Source organism: Hypanus sabinus, chromosome 1, assembly GCF_030144855.1.
Source record: "Hypanus sabinus isolate sHypSab1 chromosome 1, sHypSab1.hap1, whole genome shotgun sequence".
In the NCBI taxonomy this organism is placed as follows: Eukaryota; Metazoa; Chordata; class Chondrichthyes; order Myliobatiformes; family Dasyatidae; genus Hypanus; species Hypanus sabinus.
In genome coordinates, this window is record NC_082706.1 from 88159226 (window position 1) to 88177129 (window position 17904).

The 17904-nt window shown below is 41.6% G+C and overlaps 1 protein-coding gene across 2 annotated transcripts in view; it reads right to left on the reverse strand.

Annotated features, from left to right (window-relative positions):
- The window catches only part of dok6 (docking protein 6), a 527037-nt gene that overhangs the window by 96630 nt on the left and 412503 nt on the right, over nt 1-17904 (reverse strand). For both annotated transcript variants that reach the window (XM_059971537.1, XM_059971547.1), the window contains one exon: nt 3967-4156. In XM_059971537.1, the coding sequence (XP_059827520.1) occupies nt 3967-4156 (190 nt within the window). The remainder of the gene's footprint in view (nt 1-3966; nt 4157-17904) is intronic.

Sequence of the window (17904 nt, forward strand, 5' to 3'; positions counted from 1 at the left end):
GCCTGCAATGCACAAGCAATTTCCTGAAGCTTTAGAACATAAATTTGAATAATGCTGAACATGGAAAGTCTCATAGTAAAATCACGATATAGCAAAAATAAACAGAATACTGCATTAAGTTGCTGTGAAAACCTTGGTGAAAGACAATGTTAAGTTGAATTAATTACATATGTAAAGTAGGCTAATTATATAATATTATCTATTAGACTTACACTTCTTCAGCCTAAAGAGCTTAGATTAAGCTTTAAGAAATAAAATCTTAAACATCTGTTAGTTTTCTTTTGTGAGGACAAATTAGGCTGCAATGCATCTTCTATAATTAGCATAATACAAGGGTCTCTATCATAGCTTGGAGATTAATAGAAATTGTGAATTAGAGACCACCAGTCCTTGATTTCAACTGTATTAGACAAGGAAGAAAACTACAGAAACATAAATTAATGTTTCTCGGCAGTGGGAATAATTTACATTAGATAGGAACAGAGTGGCCTCAAAAATACAATAAGGTCTCTATCCAATGTCAATTCAGACAGATCTACTGGTACTTGTTTATTTGTAAATCTGTAAAACTTTGGCTAAATTTTACAATTTAAAAAACCTATAAGCCTTAATAAAAGTGACTGTCCCAGTGTAAAGAAGCCTTGAATCCATTTACCTTCGAGTCAAAATTGAAAAAAAGTACTGTGCTTTAAGATCATGTAAACCTTAACTAAAAACCACTGAATACCCTTTATTTTAAATAAATTCCTGTAAATCTAATTGTGTGAAAAAAATGCTAACATACACAACATCCTATCTTTTACTGTGCCTATTAATTGCTTATTAAATGACTGCTCTTAGGTTTCCTCAGTAAATGTGCTGAAGATGTTTCATTCCAAGTCTTTAGAAAGATCTTTCATTTACTAAACTAATGCTGTTTACATATGATAAAATCTTTTTTAAAAAGGAAGTTAAAATGATTTACTACACACAAATGTGTAAATGCACTGTAATTCTTAGTAAATTATACCCCATTTTGTTTTATAGCTTAGGTCATGGATGGTTAAAGTGGCTATTAAACACTTATTTGTATGTAATGCACCCTTGATTGGGCGTACCATTACATTTCAAACAATATTACAGTAGTTGTACAGGCTCACTCTGTGATCATGTTACTGCAATTTGATTTCATTGCTTTTTGTTTTATTTTCATTTCCAGGCAGAGATTTGAGTTCTGACTATCGTCATTGGCAACAGTGGTAATGATCAGAATAAAAACCAGAGAAAAAAATCCGAACAAAATGCCCAGGATCTCCATGTTCTTCTGCTGAAGTTCTGGTGGAGAGATTGGGAAAATTGTGACACTAATTTGCAGTTTGCAGGTTTTACAAACAACTCATTTTTATTTTGACTTCATTTGATGACAATGCCTTTCGAGAGTCAAGGAACTGCAGATGCTGCAACTCAGAAGCAAGAATTCAGATTCCCAGCATCTGCTGTCCAATGGAGCTCAACCCAGAAAAGAGTGAAGTGAAACACTTTGGAAGGTCGAATTTGAAAGCAGAGTACAGAGTTAATCATTGGAGTCTTAGTAGTGTGGAGGAACAAAGTGACCTTGGAGTCCAAGCCCATAGATCGCTCAAAGTTACTGTGCAAGGTGATAGGGTTGTTCAGGAGGCATGTGGTGTGTTGCCTTTCATTAACTGAGGAGGGGGGTATTGAGTTCAAGAACTGCGAGGTAATGTAGCAACTCTATAAAACGCTAATTAGACCACACTTGGAATATTGTGTTCAGTTCTGGTTGCCTCATTATTGGAAAGACATGGAAGCTTTAGAGAGGGTGCAGAGGAAATTTTCCAGCATTCTACCTGGATTAGAAAGCAGGTTTTATGAGTGAGTTAGGGCTTTACACTTTGGACCAAAGGAGGATGTGAGGTGATTTGTTAGAGGTGTACAAGGTGTTAAGAGGTATAGATCAAGCAGCTAGCCAGAGACTTTCTCTAAGGGCAGAAATAGCTAACATGAGAGGTTATAATTTTAAGATGATTGGAGGAAAGTACAGTGAGGATGTCAGAGGGTCATTTTTTGCACAGAGGGAGGTAGGCACATGGCACACCCTGCCAGGGGTGGGTTTGAGTGCTAGGTTGTTGTCACAATACACTCAACCACCTGGTTCCTAACTGATTCCTGTATGCCTCATTGTCACCATCTGAGATTCACCAAATTTATAGATGGCACTTGAGCTATGCCTAACCACACAGTCATGTGCATAGAAAGAGCAGAGCATACATTCTTGAGTTGAGTCTGTGTTGATTTTTAGCAAGGGGGAGGAGTTATTTCCGATCCGCATTGTCTGTGGTCTTCCTATGAGGAAATCAAAGATTCAAGTGCAGAGCGAGATGCAAAGTCCCAGGTTTTGAAGCCAGCTGATTAGTACTAAGGGAATGATGGTGTTGAACACCAAACTGTCATTAATAAACAGCAGCCTGACATCGGTACTGTTGTTGGCCAACTGGTGCAAGGCTGAGTGGAGAGCCAGTGAAATTGTATCCATTGTAGACCTGTTGTAGCAGTAAACAAATTACAGCTAGACCAAATCCCTGCTCAGGAAGATAGTCCTTGAGGCAGCTCTCCCTGCTCTCCTTATGACCGGAATGATTGATGCTCTTTTGAAGGATGTGGGAGCCTATGACTGCAGTATTGGAAGGATGAAGATGTCCTTGAGCACTTTAGGCAGTTGGATGGCACAGACGCAAAAGGACTTGGGAGTCCTTGTGCAGAACACCCTGAAGGTTAACTTACAGGTTGAGTTGGTGGTGAGGAAGGCAAATGCCATATTAGCATTCATTTCAAGAGGTCTAGAATACAAGAGCAAGGATGTGATGCTGAGGCTTTATAAGGCACTGGTGAGTCCTCACCTTGAGTATTGTGAACAGTTTTGGGCCCCTCATCTTAGAAAAGATGTACTGACATTGGAGAAGATCCAGAGGAGGTTCACAAGGATATTTCCAGGAATGAAAGGGTTATCATATAATGAATATTTGATGGCTGTGGGTCTGTACTCGCTGGAATTCAGAAGGATGAGGGGGAATCTCATTGAAACCTTTCAAGTGTTAAAATGCCTAGACAGAGTAGATGTGGAAAGGATGTTTCCCATGGTAGGAAAGTCCAGGACAAGAGGGCACAGTCTCAGGATAGAAGGGTGCCCTTTCAAAACAGAGATGCAGAGAAATTTCTTTTGAGAAAGAGTGGTGAATTTATGGAATTTATTGGCCATGTCATTGGGTATATTTAAGGCAAAGATTGGTAAGTTCTTGACTGGACATGGCAACAAAGGTTACGGGGAGAAGGCCGGGGAACTAGGGTTGAGGAGGAGGAAAAAAAGGATCAGCCATGATTGAATGGCAGAGCAGACTCGATGGGCCAGATGGCCCAATTCTGCTTCTATATCTTATGGTCTATGGTTTTCAGTATACTACCAGGTACACCATCAGGGCCTCACATCCTGTTAGGGTTCAACATCAGGGGTCCTGATGCTGCTCTCCGAGTCTGACACAGAGGAACCAAGCATATCAGCACAGTGTATTGGGACTACAGCATTTTAAAATGTAATAGATAGGACAGGGACAATGGTGGATGTAACATTAATTTTTACATAGATCTTGAATCTGTGGAATTGATTGCCTCAGACATCTGGGAGGCCAAGGGATTGGATATATTTAAAGCTGAAGTTAATCAGTTCTTGATTAGTAAGGGTATTGGCAGAAGGCAGGAGAATGGGGTTGAGAGGGATAATAAATGAGCTGTGATAGAATGGCAGAGCAGACTCAAAGGGCAGAATGGCCTAATTCTACTCCAATGTCTTATGGTCTAATTACATCATACATTATGATAATGCAGGCTTTTAGCCATTTGAACTTAATGAGATTTCATTAATGTCATTACTTCCTACAATTATCTTCAGAGGTAGTTCAATAACAAAGTTACCTGCCAGCTTCAAATGTGAACCATGTTGCGTCCCTTCCATACCGTCTGAGGGAGCTGAGTGGCCACATCACCAGCTTTACTCTAGGATTGTGGATGTCCCACAGATAAATGTTCTCGTGTGTGATCTGCATGGTGCATTCTCCATAAATGTCCAGATTGGGGGTTGGCATCAAATACACATTGAACCGCTCTGCAAAACAAATGAAGAAAAAAATCATTTATGTGATCTTGCGTGGTGTTCACCATATAGAACCAGGTCATTCTGTACAGTAGATTGATGCTGAAATTGAGGTTGAATGCCTTTCCACATAGGTGGTTTGTCCATCTTTGCTGCATGCAGTTTTTTGTTGATTCGATTGTGTTTCTTTGTATTTACTGTGAATGCCCACAAGGAAAACAAGTCTCAGGGCAGTATAGGATGACATATATGTACTTTGATAATAAGTTTACTTTGAACTTATTTTTTTACGGACGACTATCCAAAGTCCTTTTTATCTGTCTCCAACAATACGGCCTTGTTTTTTACGAGTTAACTAAATTCTTCTTCTGGAGCTACATTATTTACCTTAACTACTCCCTGCCAAAAACACAAGTGATTGTGCAGATGCTGGAAATCCAAGGCAATGCACATAAAATGCTGTAAGAATTCAGCAGATCAGGCAGCATCCATGGAGTGGGGTAAACAGCTCTATTTTTGTCTTTAATATATCTCTACTTTTCCCTTTCAGGGTTCTTTTGAAGACCCTGACCTAGAGTTTGACACTGACTTCGCTTCTTCACGGGAATGGGACCTGCTCTCTGGGTCTCACAACTGGCCACTATTCGATATGCCAAGGACACGGCCTAGAAGACTAGAACACCTTCAGCGTTTCGGGATCTCGTGGCTCTGGAGGCGGGCGGGCTCGAGGTTGGTGCCTCCACAGGAATCTGGTGTGTCGTGGGAGTACACGGAAGATCGAAAGCAGCAAGCTGGCTGCTGGCTATGTGCCCAGAGACCTGAGCTTTTCAGCACAGAGGTCGGAAAAATGCGACGCAACGAACTTTTAACTTCGTAAATCAGTGAGTTGTTTGTTATGTTTCCCCTCTCGCTGTGAAATGCAAACACCTCTTTTTCCCATATTAGGGAGAGGGAGAGCCTGCCTTATGTTGAATTACCAGGTGAACGAGTATTCTGGGGTACTATATGACTATATCTTTATTGATGCTTTGCTGCATGCTTGAGTGCTCAGAGGGGGGCACCGATTCTTTTTTTGCTGGTGGGGGGGGGGGTCGTAGCTTTGCTGCTGCTTACACTTGGGGGGGTAGTTGGGGGGGGGCTTTGGGGTTCTAACATTTGACTGTCATTCATTCTTTGGGGCACTCCTCTGTTTTCATGGATGTTTGCAAAGAAAAATAATGTATATTGTATACATTTCTCTGACATTAAATGTACCTTTGAACCTTAAATAGTAGACATTTTGGTCCAAGACCCTTTATCAGGACTGAAAAGGAAGGAGGCAGAAGCCAGAATGAAAAGGTGGGGAAGGGGGGAGTGGGAGAGGAAGGAGTACAAATTGGCAGGTGATAGGTAAAACCAGGTGAGCAGGAAAGTGGATGGGAAGCTGAAGTGACAACCTGAAAGATGATATAATCTCTACCACAGCCACTTACACTTGGCGACCACTTCATTTGGTGCACCTGCTCCTTAATGCAAATATCTGATCAGCTAAACATGTGGCAGCAATTCCATGTGTTGAAGAGATGATTAAGATGTTCAGTTGTGGGCCAGGTCAAACATCAGAATGGGGAGTTACTGTGACTTTGACCATGGGATGATTGTTGGTGCCAGATGGGGTGGTCTGAGTATCTCAGAAACTGCTGATTTTCATGCCCTGGAATTTTCATGCCCAAGAGTCTCCAGAGTTTACAGAGAATGATGTGAGAAACAAAAACCTCCAGTGAGCAGCAGTTCTGTGAGTGAAAACACCTTGTTAATGAGAAAGGTCAGATTAGAACGGCCAGATTGGTTCAAACTGACAGGAAGGTGACAGTAACTCAAATAAACATGTGTTACAACAGTGGTGTGCAAGAAGAGCAATTCTGAAGTGGGTGGGCTACAGTACCAGAAGACCACTAACGTATACTAAGTATCCACTTTAACGGAACAGGAGGTACCTAGTAAAGTGACTGCTGAGTGTAGTATATACACAGTATATTGTACATTGTCTCCGAAATTCATACCAGTTTATACCTAGTTTAGGAGAGGAGCACAGAGACCCAGTTCAACCTTCTGGACCGTAGAGTTTCTAGGAATGGGAGGCCCCCCCATTTTAATTCTGCTTCTCATTCCCATTTTGACATCTCAGTCCAGGATTTCCTCTACTACCACAATGAGGCCACACTCAGGATGGAGGAGCAACAGCTCATACTCCATCTGGGTAGTTTACAACCTGATGGCATGAACGGCGATTGCTTTAACTTGTGGTACTTCCATCCAAATCCACCTTCACTCTTTATTCACTCCACTTTCTGCCTCTCCTCATATCTGCTGTCTTCTCCACACCTACATACCACGTCCCTCTGGTGCCTCCCTGTCCTCCCTCCCCACCCCCCTCTTCCCTTTCTCCCAAGGTCCACTCTCCTCTCCTATCTGATTCCTTCTTCTTCAGCCCCTTTACCGTTTCCATCTACTACCTCTCACTTCACTCCCCCGTCCCCCACCCACCTATCTTCCCCTCATCTGGTCTCACCTATCACCTACCAGTGTTGACTCTTTCCCCTCGCCCCACACCTTTGTTTTGCAAACCGATGAAGGGTCTCGGCTTGAAACATCAACTGTTTATTCTTCTCCATAGATGCCGCTGAGTTCCTCCATTATTCTGTGTGTGTTACTCAAGATTTTTTAGGTAATCTGGTTCATTCCATCAACTTCATTATCACTTTTGGCAGGTACCCACTACATATACACTACATAAACTTGGTTGCCAAGTATGGCACAGATATGTGGCTTGGTTGCAAGCTGTAGTTACCCACTTCAGAGAACTCCTATCCAAAGTAAGGGATGTTGAGAGTGTGGGTCTTAGGGACCCAAATCCGGCCGCTAGAGTCAGAGGGTCATAGATTGTTATTGCATGGAAACAGCTCTTTAATCCAGCTCATCCATGCCAACTGTGACTATCTTATCTTATCTTATCTTGGTGTGAGTGCTGGCCTATTTCAGAGCTTGCATAACAGAAAATCAGATATCTTTCGGCATTCTGAGGATACAGTATGAGCTTTAGTTTCACTGGATTCCTATTCCCATACTCTGATGGAATTTTATAGCAGCCCCAATGACTATATCAAAGATCCAGTGGTAGAGTTATATAAGGAACGTTGCTTTGAGAGGAAAATGATTCAATATTAATAATGGAAGATTTTACAGTAAGACCATTTTAGTCAAGAAGGCAAAAATCAGCACACTTTTAAATTTGGCAAAGGAATTAATTACAAGCACAGGAAATTATGCACGGGTCTTTACAAGGAATCATGGAATATAATTACAATGTATGTTATTGAAGAATATCATGAAAGTATCTTTAAAGGATGTTTATCCTTTAACATAATCTTCAAAGGATGTAATGATGCTCTTTTTCCCAAGAGATTGAAAATCAGTCCCTTTTATCAGTTTTTAAGGGATTTTTTTTTTTGTAGGGTACCTGCAGAAAATTTCTCATTTATACCATATCACATGTCCTATCACACATTTTGGAGAATTAATTTGCATTAGTTTTATAGATTTAGTTGGCAGATACCAAAACGGGATTTGATTTTGGAAATACATGCAGTGACATCTTCATTAAGTATAAATGGACTAACTAAACAGAATACATCATTAAATTGCCTTCATACTGCATAAATTACATTAAAATTCAGGAATCATTTATTGCTATGTACATTTTTCTTTTCAAAAGCTCAGTTAATTCTAATTTCTTTGACCTCTCAAACCACATCCTACTCTGGGCTATTTACCACGTTAAATTCTCAGAAGCCTTTTCCATGCATAAATATTATCTCAATATTTCACAAAACCGGACAGTTTTATGGCCTTCTGTTAATGCCTCCCTCATACATTATTGAAAAAAAGCATTTCCCTCATTTCAAAGCGTAACTCCTGTTAGCTTCATAAATTAGCAAACCAGACAACTCAGGTCTTGAACATCCACGTTGGAGGTCTGTCAGAAGATAAAATAAAACATAATGTTCAGTTGTCTAAAGTGTGTTATTTTCTGATAAACTGACAGAAGTACGTCTTTGAAAAGTGAATGCTATTCTCTAGTTATCTTACACTGAGGTATAAATGTATTTTTAATGGCTTCATGTTGAATGCTCTTTCACTAGAGCTGAACTAGCTTGGAGGTTTGAGGGGAAATTGTAGCTCTCTTCCAACAGTCCAGAGGTCAGAATATGAAACTCAATCCGATTAGTACCGGTTTAGTTGCACAAGCATGGAACTGACTGTGTAAGACACCTTGGACTGCCTAGTCAGTGACTCCTGGGAAATCTGGTCCATGACTGCTGCGATGGAGCACAGGGAAACGGAACTCCATGCCATCAGGAATGCATGATTGCAGCAGAAATGTAGATCTCACCACCATAGGACCAGAAGGCCATAAGACAAAGGAGAAGTATTAGGCCATCCAGGCCATCGGGTCTGCTCTGCCATTCCATCATCGCTGATTTACTCACCCTCCCAACCCCATTCTCCAGCCTTCTCCCTGTAACATTTGACACCCTTACAGATCAAGAGACCAATTTATACCTAGTTTAGGAATGGAGCACAGAGACCATGGAGCTTCTGGAGTGTAGAGTGTCCAGGCACAGGATTTCCTAGCGGTCACCTGTTTTAATTTTACTTCCCATTCCAATTTTGACATCTCAGTCCAGGACTTCCTCTGCTACCACAATGAGGCCTCGCGCAGGTTGGGGAGCAACACCTCATATTTCGTCTGGGTAGCTTACAATCTGATGGCACGAACATCAACTGCCCTAATTTCTGGTAACCCCCCCTTCACTCTTTTTCCATTCCCCATTCTGCCTCTCCTCGTATCCACTCTCTTCTCTGCACCTGCCCACTATGTCTCTCTGATGCCTCTCCTCCCCAACCCCTGCTTCCTTTTCTCCCAAGGTCCACTCCCCTCCTATCTGATTCCTTCTTCTTCAGCCCCTTTCCCTTTCCTCTCACTTCATCCCACCTACATTCCCCTAAGGTGGTCTCACCTATCGCCTGCCAGTGTTTATTCTTTTCCCTCCCCACACCTTCTTATTCTGGCTTCTTCCCCCCTGCCTTTTGCAGACTGATGAAAGATCTTTGCCTGAAACATCAACGGAATATTCCTGTCCCATTCAGAAAATAAGTAAAGCCTTTATTTCTTCTACAAAAGTGCATGACCATACACTTCCCTGTGGTAGCGTGACAATGCTAAGTGTGACTCACATACCACCTTCTCAAGAAATTGCTCCTAATCTCTGTTCTAAAAGGGAAATCCTTGTATTCTGGGGCTGTGTCCACTGGTCCTTGACTCTCCCTCTATTTGAAACATCTTCTCTATATCTACTCTATCGAGGCCATTCAACCTACTTGCACCCTTCCTCTGAGGCACCTCCTGCAATCTGTGGTTCCAAAACTGGCTTCATGAGTCACTTCAGTACTCAAAACTAAACAGGGTGGAAACAAAACATCCTCAATCTCAAGGGACTGCGTAAGAAGAAGAGAAACAATTCTAATAGGATCCTGTTGTTATATTTTCATTTACAGCACTAACAGGGAGAAATATTTTCTTCTCACCACCTCCTTTATGTTTTTATTTACTTTTTATTTATTGAGCTACAGTACGGAATAGGCCCTTCTCACCCTTTGAGTCGGGCCACCTAGCAATCCCGGATTTAATCTCAGCCTAATTACAGGACAATTTACAATGACTAATTAGCTTACTGACCTTTACATCTTTGGACTGCGGGAGGAAATTGGAGCACCTGGAGGAAACCCACGCAGTCACAGAGAGAATGTTCAAACTCCTTACAGACAGCGGCGGGAATTGAACCCGGGTTGCTGGTACTGTAAAGCGTTGTGCTAACCACTTTACCCTGGGGTAAAGTGGGAATTGTTGTCATGATGAACATTTATTACCCAAATTACCCTTGAGTAGGAGGTAGCATGCCATAAAGTGTGTGTCACACATAGCATTGTCACTACAGAGGAAGTGTATGGTCATGCACTTCGTAGAAGAAACAAAGGCTTTATCTGTTTTCTAAATGGGGAGGAAGTTCAGAAATCAAACGTTGATTCAGTATTGTTCACAAATTTTTTTTCATAAATTCTATGACCTGGTGACTTGTTCTTTTTGGCATTAGAAGCCTTGGATTTCAGAGATGCTGAGAGTATCTTTAGCAAGTGAGAGTGTAGATCTGCTAATTCCTTGCTTTAATGTTCTCTTAAAACTTTCAAGGACATGCAGTTGGCTGCACCCAACAGTGATCTATTCATTGAAACCATCTAAATGCACATCTATGCCCATGTTAATAACCAGATCATAGAGCAAACTTCAATTTCAATCTGCTTGAGATCTGTAAAGAATTGTCCATGTCTAAGCGGTAGGAAACCTGCTTCCAGAAATAGCCTGCTTCGTAAAACTTTAATTGAAATTCAAATATTCTAGATTCTGCCCATGAATTACTATTGAGATGATATTTTGCAGCAAATGTCTTGACAATTTCAGAAATGTTTCATTCACCTTAATTTATGTCCAGCAGTTCAAGACAGAAGTAGATAGAAAATAATTAATTATTAATACAGTGGAATGGTACGAGATTACTAATAAAGGAGGAAAGAAAAGATTAGGTTTAAACATAGCTTTTTCTTAGAGCCTGCCAGTGCTGATAAAAGAATGAAGCTTGGGTTGTAAAACTAGCAATGTTGTTGTTAACAAAGAAGAAAGAAGGTATTCACATGCATCATTAGACTGGCAGAATAGTTATCAATCAAATTCAACGCCGAGAGATTGGAGTTCATAGATTGCTGGTTGGGATGGGGGACAGAATGGCAAGGGAATAAATAATAGTTAAGTACTGAATTATTTATAACTTGGGTTCCACAGGACCCCTTGCTTGATGGTGTTGGTCCATGGCATAAAAAAGGTCAGGGATCCTGATTTAAAGCAACTGAAGTGCTTTGGAGTTCACATCAAGAGATCAGGTACATAAGTGGAGCAAGTGGTTGGGAAGTGATTACTGAATTTTGAATTAAATTGACTTTATTACTTACATCCTTCAAATACCTGAGGAGTAAAAATCTTTACATTACATCTGCTTCTAAACGTGCAATACAGGCAGTCCCCAGGTTACGGACAAGTTCCGTTCCTGAGTCCGTCTTTAAATTGGAACAAGTACATCCGGTATTATTTACCGCCAGTTAGTCAAATGTTTGTCTTAGTATATAATATATATTTTACTTTTCTATGCATATAAAACACATATGTATTCCAATAATTAAACCACTGCATTGCTTAATAATAATTGTAGCTTTCATCGGGGCAGGGCCTTTCACATGCTCCATTATTCTCACTTTATCCTTTAAAATTGTTCCAATCGTTGACCGACTGTAGCCTAACGCTTTTCCAATGACCGATGGCATTTCACCTCTTTCCGATCACAGGATAGTCAGTATAACATAGAAATACAACTGTATCAGCATGAATTAATCAGTCTGATGGCCTGGTGGAAGAAGCTGTCCTGGAGTCTGTTGGTCCTGGCTTTTATGCTGTGGTACCATTTCTGCATGGTAGCAGCTGGAACAGTTTGTGCTTGGGGTGACTTGGGTCCCCAATGATCCTTTGGGTGCTTTTTACACACCTGTCTCTGTAAATGTCTTGAATAGTGGGAAGTTCACATTTACAGATGCACAGGGCTGTCCACACCACTCTCTGCAGAGTCCTGTGATTGAGGGAAGTAGAGTTCCCATACCAGGCATTGATGCATCCAGTCAAGATGCTCTCAATTGTGCCTCTGTAGAAAGTCCTTAGGATTTGGGGATATATATCAAACTACTTCAACCGTCTGAAGTGAAAGAGGTGCTGCTGTGCTTTTCACCACACGGCCGGGATGTCCAGACCACGTGAGGTCCTCGGCGATGTGGCTGCTGAGGAACTTAAAGTTGTTCACCCTCTCAACCCCAGATCCATTGATATCTATAGGGTTAGCCCGTCTCCATTCCTCCTGTAGTCCACAACCAGCTCCTTTGTTTTTGCAACAATGAGGGAGAGGTTGTTTTCTTGACACCACTGTGTCAGGACGATGACTTTTTCTTAGTAGGCTGCCTCATTATTATTTGAGATTAGGCTAATCAATGTAGTATCATCAGCAAATTTAATTAGCAGATTGGATCTGTGGGTGGCGACACAGCCATGGGTATACAGAGAGTAAAAGAAGGGGGCTTAGGACACAGCCCTGAGGAGCACCTGTGTTGAGGGTCAGAGGGGCAGAGGTGAGGCAGCTCACTCTTATCACCTGCTGGTGATCTGACATGAAGTCTAGGATCCAGCTGCACAAGGCAGGGTGAAGGCTGAGGTCGCTGAGCTTCTTGTCGAGCCTGGAGGGAATTATGTTGTTGAATGCTGAACTTTAGTCCAAGAACAGCATTCTCACATAAGTATCCTTCTTCTCCAGATGTGTGAGGATGGTGTGTAGAGCTGTGGCTATTGTGTCAATAGGTTGTGAGTCCAGTGGGGGTGGTAGCATGCTGCAGATGTACTCCTTGACCAGCCTCTCAAAGCATTTGCTTATTATTGAGGTGAGTGCAACAGGACACCAGTCGTTCAGACATGTTGCCTTGGTCTTTTTAGGTAAAGGGACAATGATGGATGTTTTGAAGCAAGAGGGCACTCTGCTCTGGGGGAGGGAGAGATTAAAAATGTCTGTAAATACACCTGCCAGTTGCACCATGCACATCCTTTGTAAATCCTGAGATTAAGAAGACATATGGGATATATTATAGGCTGAGACGTAGAATATAAGAATATTGAGGTAATGCAAAGCTACAGTATTGTGTCTAGTTCTAGTGAGCTTGCTACAGGAAGGATGAATCAGCACTGGACTGCAACAAGATGCTGCAAAAGGTTTAATTAAGACTACAAGAGCATAAGACATGAGTGGAATTAGTCCATTGAGGGGTCTGCACCGCCATTCCTCTTATTATCCCTCTCAACGCTATTCTTCTTGCTTTCCCCTCGTTACCCTTCGACACCCTTACTAATCAGGAACCTGTCAGTCTCTGTTTTAAATATACCCAATGACTTGGCTCCCACAGCCATTCGTAGCAAAGAATTCCACAGATTTAACACCCTCTGGCAAAAGCCATACCTCCTCACTTCTGTTCTCAAAGGGTCCTTATATTCTGAGGCTGTCCCCTCTGGTCCCAGAGTCGCTGTTATAGGAAACATTTCTCCATGTCCACTCTATCTAGAGCTTTCAGTGAAATGTTTAAGCAGCTAAGATCATGTTCTTTTCTTCAAAACAGGATGGCAGCAGATACTTCATTAAGTTGTGCAAAAGAGGCTTAGATGTGGTAAGAAAGACAGACCTATTTCCCTGAGCAGGGAGCACAATGCCCAGTCAGCAAAGGCTTAAGGATATGATGGAAGAACAGTGGGGGTAGGGAGGGGGTCATTTGGTGAAATTAAATTTTCACACGGAGCTGCAGGACTCAAGACATGTCAGAGATAGAAGTTCTCATTATACTTACTATGTATGTGGCCTAGAAACAGATATCCCTGACCTTGGACTGCCCAGTCAGTAATTGTAATGTTCAATTTAGGCCATATTCCTTAGACTTTGGAAGGCATTTAAATTTGTCAAGAAACTTAGTTAACTGAAGAGAGACGGAGATTGTCAGATCTAGTTGCAAAATGCTTTCTCGCTGCAACAGAATAATCAAGGTTCTTAGAACCACAAGCACAAGAGATTCTGCACACGCTGGAAATCCAGAGTAACATGGGGAAAAAAAAAACAGTGGAGGAACTCAAACACGAGAAAATCTGCAGATGCTAGAAATCCAAGCAACACACACAAAGTGCTGGAGGAACTATGGACCAGCGTCTATGGACAGGAATAAAGGGTCACTATTTTGGGCCTTTCATTCAGTCCTGACGAAGTGTCTTCACCCAAAACTCAGATTTTGAATGAGTTCCCTTCATTTACCATTTGGAATAGCATGTTCCCAATCTCCAGTGACTTCAGTAAAATCTGCCACAAGCCCTTCTCAACAATCTGGTTCCCTATCCAATCGGATTTTCCTCACCCCAACAAGCTCTCTCCCAGTCTAAGTGTGCCAGTCTACACTGGGGGCTCGGCAGTGGAAAGAGTCAGCAACTTTATACTCCTGTGTAATAACATCAAATATCAAATGACCTTTCTTGGGCAATCCTAAGGAAAGTGTATCAGTATCTTTACTTTCTTAGGAGGTTAAGGAGGGTCAACTTGTCACTGAACACCCTGACAAGTATCTACGGAATTACGGTTGAGTGTCCTGATTGGCTGAATCATGGTCTGATACAACAATTCAATTGAGCAGGGATGAAAAAGTTTCAGAGAGTAGTGGGCACATTCTCCCTACTGTTGGTAGTATCTACGGGAGATACTGGCTCAGGAGGGCAACATGCATTATCACAGATCCCCACTGTCCAGGCCATGCTATTTCCAGGTGTGTGTATCAGAAGCCCGAGGTTCCACATGACTAGATCCAAGAACAGCTCCTTCCCTTCAGAAATGTTGTTCTTAAACCAACTGACACAACTCTAAACACTACAGATCAGAAACAATATGATTACTTTGCACTGAAATGGGCTATTTACTTCCAAGTAAAAAGACTGTATAATTCATGTTAATTAACGTTTTACTTGTGAATGTTGCTTAACTGACGTAATGTGCCTGCAAAGCTGCCACAAGTAAGCTTTTTATTGCATCTGAGCACACATGTACTTGTATGGCAGTAAACCGGGCATATGATCTGTTACTACCTCTCTCCTCCGTTTATTCTTCTAAACTTCAGTGAGTACAGGTCCAGAGCCAAGAAACACTCCTCATACATTAATCTTTCAATTCCCAGGATCATTCTCATGAACCTATCAGAGTGCCAGTTCGAATGAGGACCCTGAGCACTAGGCCTCAAATGTCATACTCACTGATGATGAGACCCCATAAACAGGGCCTTGAACTCCTGCCTCGCAAACTCACATACCCAGCTGATCCGCAGCCCTTGGGCCTCTTGTCCACATGGAGCTCTGACCTTGGAACCTGCCTACAACTCATTCACCCGGTCGGGGAGCCACCAGTCCTCATTCTTGCTAGTCTGCCAGCCTTACATCCAACTACAGATGTCCCACAACTGTGTCGCTCGACTTCAAATGCAAAGCGGAGGCCTAGACTCTGGCCTGACCGCTAATTCTCCCACATCCCTGCCCCTTAACCCTAATCTGACCCCTAATTCCCCGCTCTTTTCCCCCTACGAACCTAAAACAAAAAACTAAAACATCAGCCGAGTTCTGAGCCACCTTAACCATTCATTCATTTATGCTTTCTTCAGAGCACCAATAATATCCAAATTGCATACTCAGATTTGATTGAATTTGTTTTATTGTCCTGTACACCAGGGTACAATGAAATTCCTTGTTTGCATGAAGCTCCGAGTAAACTGTATACATAATGTTATATACAAATATAATGATAAATTGAACAATGAATACAAAACAGCTGAAATGTGCAAAGATTATAGTGGATTCTGAAACAGTTCAAAGATAATACTGGAATAACAGTAACAGAATAACAGAGAGGTAGAATTAGCAGAGTATGAGAATGTGGCAGCACTACCAGGAAGCGGGTGTGAGGGGAGGTGATTGATTCATGAGTCTGATAGCAGTGAGGAAGAAGCTGTTCTTGAGTCTGGTTGTCTGGCTTTCAAGCTTCTAGGAGGGGGACGAGGGAAAAGGGAGTGGCCATGACGATGGCAGACATTGCTGACCATACTGTCAGCCATGATCCATGATGCTGGATTTGATGGAAGGATGCTATGAGTTTGTGACTGATTGGGCTGGGTTTACCACTCTCTGCAGTTTCTGCTGTACATTGTGGATTCTAACTCAGTATGTGTACTGATTATTAAGCAAACCAATCTCATCATACCCACTAACAACTTAATAAATGGCTCTAACCGATAAAAAAAGTGCTGTTTTATATCCCACTTCATGCACATTTTATTCATCATCCAACAAATATTCCTTTATCTTACTATATTGCTTAACATTTGGAGAATGTAATGATCTTTCTAGGATTATATGATGTAAATGCACAACTTTGACAAATAGCACCAACAAATAATTAAAGCTTCATCAAATAGGCATAACTTTTACTGCTTGAAACAGACAATTAGTAGAAGGAGTATGGCATTTGGCCGTTTGTGTTTTCTCCTACATTCAATATGTCCATGATCATCCATCTCAATAATCCCACTCTCTCCCATGCCATTGAGACTAGAAATCTATCTGACTCTTTTTTGATTCATCAAGTGTACTACCCTTTTTTGAAGGAATTTCTCCTAGTTTGTCCTAGATATCTTGCCTCATATCCTGAGGCAAGGCATCCAGGAGATCTTGCCTCAGGATAAGAGGTAATTACATCCTGAATCTACACCCACACACCAGTTGAAGTATCCTCCCTGCAGCTAGCCTGTAACACATTGTCAGAATCTTGAATGTTTTAGTTGGATCTCCTCTCACTTTTCAAAGCTCTAGTGAAGCCTAGTAGACCCATTCATTCCCGCCATTCCAGGAATTAGTCAAAGGAATTTCATTGCCATCCCTTTGTGAAATGTACATTCATTGGCCACATTATTAGGGTACTTCCTGTACTTGATTTCTGAGCAATCGTGGTCTTCTGCTGCTGTAAGCCAGTCACTTCAGGGTTCGACGTGTTGTGCATTCAGGGATGCTCTTCTGCACACCACTGTTGCAATGTGTGGTTATTTGATTTAATGTCACCTTCCTATAGGCTTAAAACAGTATGGAATCTCCTCTTACCTCTCTCATTAACAGCCCATTTTCACCCACAGAACTGCCACTCATGAATTTTTTTTTCGTTTTGGACATCATTTCTTAGATATGGGGACCAGATTTGTGCACAATCTCTGGGAGAGGCCCTATACAATTACAGCAAGATATCCTTGTTCCTGTACTCAAAGTTTCTTTCAGTGAAGCCAAAGTACATTTGCTTCTTTAATTAGTTGGTGCAACATCAAATCTGCTTTCAGTAACTAGTTAATAAGCACATCTGGGTCTCTTTAAACTTCAGTATTTTTCAACTGATTGCCATTTAATTACTCCTCTTTAGTTTTTCCTACAAAGTGGATAATGTCACATTATTTTATGCTATATTGTGACTACAGTTGAATTAGGTATAATGTGTAGGGCTGCATTCCATTGAGTTGATATCAAAAGGGCACCTCTTACTCCAATAATCAAGAGTCCTCTGAAGGCCCACTGACGGCCTGTCCTGGATTTGGAGGACTGTCTCTGTGTGTGGAATTGAGGTAGGGGCTCGCTTTGCTGTTGTTGTTTAGTTGCTGTTGTTCTGTTGTTGTTGTTCTGCACATATGGTGGGCATGCTGAGTTAGCAGCCGCAACACTTGTGGGCTGTCCCCAGTCCATCCCTAGGTTGTGTTACTTGTTTATACAAATGGTGCAACTTGCAGTATGTTTCAATGTACGTGTGATAAATAAATCTGAATATATGCCACGGTGTAAAATGTGGTGTGAGCCTCAGGTGGTTGTTGTTCACTTTGATTATCTGTCGCCTGTAACTCTTAAAGCAATGGTTGGCTTCTCAAGGTTGAATAGTCAAGTCAAGTCAAGTTTATTGCAATTGTAACCATAT